Source organism: Polistes canadensis, unplaced genomic scaffold (assembly GCF_001313835.1).
Source record: "Polistes canadensis isolate GaletaPanama2010 unplaced genomic scaffold, ASM131383v1 scaffold_598, whole genome shotgun sequence".
Lineage (NCBI taxonomy): Eukaryota > Metazoa > Arthropoda > Insecta > Hymenoptera > Vespidae > Polistes > Polistes canadensis.
In genome coordinates, this window is record NW_014570145.1 from 1,497 (window position 1) to 6,093 (window position 4,597).

The following is a 4,597-nucleotide window of genomic DNA, read 5'->3' on the forward strand; positions in this document are numbered from 1 at the left end:
GAATAAATATTCTGTTACTTAAACAATACAGACACTACGGGAATTTTTGCCGATCAATGTTTTAATTATTTATTGGATTGGAAGGAATACCTGGACATCTTGGTGTTTTGCAAAGAGACTCAAAGCAAAGATCAATGCCATTGCCGTTGTGTCGTGACCCTACAAAAATTTCTTACATTAGGTAAAAACTAAATTTCTGTTTCTCGCTACTATAGGGTACTGATTCCAACGAAGGAAAGTTTCGACGATAACGTTTAATGTTTCTTCTAGTTTAAACACTGCTTAAAGGGCGTAATCTCCACACATAAATGTTCCCTTGAAACATAAGAGATTTTGCAATCGATTGAAAATTAAGCGAGATAAGCTGTTCTTCAGACATATGTTCCTTCATTACTTTTACCTCAACAAAATCGCAATTAAACGCACCGCTTAATAATTGAAGCTTTTATAAATAAAAACATTTATAAAAATAGCAGATAGAGTTTCTTTAAATTTTTTTGAAAGTTATTTTATATCTTTATATTTTTTTTTTTAAGTTATTTGTGAGATGTTTCACTAGAAGAGCTTTTTGATAACGATCAAACTCAAATATCTTCAGAGTTTTTCAAAGCGTTATACATTGCCTTAGGACACCTGCATGCAATGAAAACAATGTATAAGGAAAGAAAATAAGTAAAATATAATTCAAACGGCAAAAATTAATTCTTTTTTTAACATTTTCTTGTTATCTCTTATTATTCGAATTAAATAATAAAGCTTACCTCAAACATAAAAGTATCTACTTCCTCTCGAATTCCTTCGTCATCAATTTGATTACCATTTAGAGAAGCGGCTATGAGTAGATCAAGCATAGAGAGTCTTTTCTTTTGTGTTGAATCTGTGAAAAGAATGTATGAATAATATTTTTTCTAAAATAAGCATTTATTATATTACAATAAATAAAATACTTGTATTCGTTTCTTCTAAGTTTTGAAGGGAAGTGTCGATATTTTCCGTTTCTTCAAATTGGTATAAATACTTTCCATTAGTTTTTTCGTGAAATTGTTTTCTTTCTGCAATTATCTATAGAAAGTGTAGCAATTTAAAAAATCTAAAAGAATTTATGTAATTGTAATTTCAGTTTTTAGCGGATTTGAATGACTAACTTACGTCTTTTGAAAAACTATGTAATATGTTCAATACTTTTTTGTGAAGTCGACCAACTGAAGAAAGTCCAAATATACAGTTTACATAGTACCAAGGTCTTATGAATCTATCAAAACAAAAATAGTTCTCTTTGATAACATATCTTCTTCAATCGACTAAGATACTCTTTAGTAACCGAGATATTTATTACCTATACGCCGCGATTCTTCCGAAAGCGTGAACAGCATCACGATACTTAGATTCAATTTCTTTTCTTTCTTTTAAAGAGGTATCTAGAGCTGTTTCTACACGTAAGCTCGCATAAATTATTTTTCTTCTTCGAAAATCAATAAATTATGAATTATAACTCTACTTACCACATATTATGTTTAGTGTATGTTGCGTAATGAATGTTTGTAAATTTTTAGCAATAGCGTCTCCTTGTCTTTCTTGTTTAAGGGATTCAACTAGGCAGTGTGCTTCTTTGTTGAAAATCGTAACACTATGTTCCAGAATTTTAAAGTGGAATGCGGGTGTTAACATTTTCCGCCTTTTTTGCCATTTCTTACCTTACAAATTATACAAATCATTAAATACGAAGAAATATGTTAATTTTTCATGATTTTCTTGAACTATTACCTGTACTAGTCAGCAATCCATACGATAACCAAGGCCTCAAGAAGTAATAAACATATTCTTTATCAATATTTTCCGTGCTCGTCATCAGAACCTGTCAAGAAAATTCCTTTTTTCTTTATTCGACAAAATTTCGCTATTGGTTTATATATGAGGATTATAGCGAAAAAGGAAGAGAAAATTTTGCTTTCTCCTGTCGTGTAATCATTTACCTTAATATCATTCGGATGAAGTAGAATTACTGCATAATATGAAAAGACCCATACTTTGTAAATTGGAAAATACTTATTATTTAGTTCCCAAGCTTTTTGAATGAAATTTTCTACAGTATAAACAAAATATTTGTATCATGTAAATATATAATTTAGTAAAAAATAGTTCATATATAATAGTTTTACTTTTTGAAGAGCTTACCATCGTATAGATTATGAATATTTCCAATTATGGGATATTCTTTTGGTCCTGGAAGACAGTCAAGTATTCTTCCAATTCTTCCATATTTTATTTTGCAGTGCAGAACAAATAGTAATAGAATTGAGCTTAAGAAGATCGTAAGGAACATCATATCTGAGAAATAAGAAAAATAATTGCAATAAATGTCTTTTAAATATATAGTAAAAGTCTGCATGAAGATGAAATGTATTTTTTATGTTACTTAGCATACGTAAAAATAAAGAGGAGTTACCTTATATAATTATGATATTGATCAGATTTATGGAAAAGATAAATATCCTACGAATGTAATCATTGTTACTAGTAATATATATAGACTATTATTTTTTCTTTGGTGTTGATTTAACATAAGACGAAACTGAAAAAGATTGCGGACCGAAAATCTCAGAAGAAACGTGTTAAAACACACAGAGAATAATAATAAAGTTTACAGACATGAAAACTTCCGAAATTAAATAAAAGTTACATTTAAAAATTTATGGAACCGATGATTGATTCATATATGAAGATTACAAAAATAATATTTAAAATTTCATGAATTATTAATTCTTAAAAAAATTAATAATTATAATTTTTTCTATTTCAGATTCTGCGATGCCAAAGACCAATGCTAAAATTAGTCGGAAGTAGCTGGAGTGCGGAAGAAGCTAAAAATGCAGCTAAACTTTTGTTCACGCGCATTCTATGTATGCTAACGGTAATCCGTTTCAAATTGACGTACAAATTCTTTAAATAGAAATTATACGCGCGTCTTGTACGGAAACTCAACGACAGTATATTAATACGGTGTGGGTGATTTTGTAGTAATACTTGTTGCGTATCCTACGCAGCGAGTGAGTAGGGCGAAGCGCCGGGGCGTGTACGGCCCTACCAAGGCGTGAGACACGCGCGACAAAGCAATATCTTTGTTTTTGGTGGTAACCACGGGAGCGTCAAGATCATTGTAAGGGCTCCTTCTTTCTTCTAGCTTGCGCTCTCCCATCACAGTTATTACGCCAATCATATGTATCGGCGGTCGCATTATCATCGGGCTTTTCGGTGATTGGTCTAGCGTTGCATCGCTTTTTTGTATAAAGCCCAGCGCGTTCTCGCGCCTAGCGGCACTCATCATTTGGACACTCGGCACTCATCATTTGGGCATTCGGCACTCGGCCTTCATCATTTATCATTCATCGCTCGAGATTCATCTAACTTGGAAAGTTGAGACTTGCGAGAACCACTTCGAGGAGAATTATTGTATTGCGCAATACTACATCATTTAAGTTCGTCCAGCGACAAGGGACAAGGGCAGGCGGTCCTGCACGTGGCCAGAATTATTCTGCTTTGTACGGATTCTTCTTCAACGTTTCAACCAGGGTTTTTATGCCGAAAGGCTTATCCCTGACGAGCCAAATAAAGCGTACTTTTTAGTACTGACTGGGCTCAAATATATTTGTTATTGGTGTTTTATTCTCCTATCCACCTTCCTATTAATAAACAATCTCGATATTACCCGTGAGGGCATTTTCGATTCACTGAACAATCCACTGGAGTACCGATTAAGGCATTGGTCGCAACAACAATACTAAAGGCAATTCTTTTCTCAACAATGTATTTGATTATTTAAGTCTTGGCGACTATAATACAATTATTTGAATGCTTGATGTATGAATGTTCGAAAAAGAATGTTTTAATATTTGATGTATACTGTTCGGATACTATAAAACAATTGACTGTGCTTATATCAGAAAGCTGTATAATAAGTTACCGTCAAAGCCGGAAATCAGTCATTGCTAATAATTCCTCGGCATTACTATGAATGCAAAGAGCCTTCAGACGAAGTCGGAAATAAGACTTTTTTCTTCTTAAAAAAGAATTTGTATAGCTTAAGGACAGAAAAAATTGAAAAAAAAAATAATTCCCCCACTAAGAATCGAACGGTAACTACCCGCGTGAGAAGCAGAGACGATACTACTTACGCTAGCGCGTCMTTTGACAAATATTCAATTTTTTCCTTACAATTTTTGTGATTGTGAAGCTGAATAAAAATGCATTTCTGTTTTCTTATAACATAATAAAAATGAATTAAAGAAATGTCTAGACAAAAAATAAATTCCACGTTTTTAGAATATCCTTTCCTGTATATCTTGAATTTATTTTATGTGTAGATATAAAATTCTTCTTTTTCATATATGTATCCAATTTGATACACAAATAAATATTTGGGAGACAGCAAATCTTTAATTTAAAATTTCCTAAAATACATCATTTGTTGATTAAATAATAATAGTTTCTGTTAAAATGGAATATTGTTTTTCTTTTAATCAAGGTTCACTATTTTTGACAATAAATAAAAAAACGGCATGCCATAAGCATCAAGATTCGATTTAAAAATGCCGCGCTT

The 4,597-nt window shown here is 31.8% G+C and overlaps 1 protein-coding gene and 1 long non-coding RNA gene across 2 annotated transcripts in view; one reads left to right on the forward strand and one right to left on the reverse strand.

Moving 5' to 3' along the window:
* LOC106792735 (cytochrome P450 4C1-like) overlaps positions 1–2,568 on the reverse strand; it is a 3,189-nt gene extending 621 nt beyond the window's left edge. The window contains exons 1-10 of the mRNA XM_014759236.1: positions 2,447–2,568; positions 2,176–2,328; positions 1,974–2,083; positions 1,765–1,855; positions 1,503–1,694; positions 1,337–1,430; positions 1,150–1,252; positions 948–1,062; positions 762–877; positions 72–159 (exon numbers count right to left, since the gene is read on the reverse strand). Coding sequence (XP_014614722.1) covers positions 72–159; positions 762–877; positions 948–1,062; positions 1,150–1,252; positions 1,337–1,430; positions 1,503–1,694; positions 1,765–1,855; positions 1,974–2,083; positions 2,176–2,326 — 1,060 coding nt within the window. The 5' untranslated portion in view covers positions 2,327–2,328; positions 2,447–2,568. The remainder of the gene's footprint in view (positions 1–71; positions 160–761; positions 878–947; positions 1,063–1,149; positions 1,253–1,336; positions 1,431–1,502; positions 1,695–1,764; positions 1,856–1,973; positions 2,084–2,175; positions 2,329–2,446) is intronic.
* Positions 2,569–2,797: 229 nt separating this feature from the next.
* The window catches only part of LOC106792737, a 21,588-nt gene continuing 19,788 nt past the window's right edge, over positions 2,798–4,597 (forward strand). The window contains exon 1 of the long non-coding RNA XR_001382337.1: positions 2,798–2,911. This is a non-coding gene — a long non-coding RNA (uncharacterized LOC106792737). The remainder of the gene's footprint in view (positions 2,912–4,597) is intronic.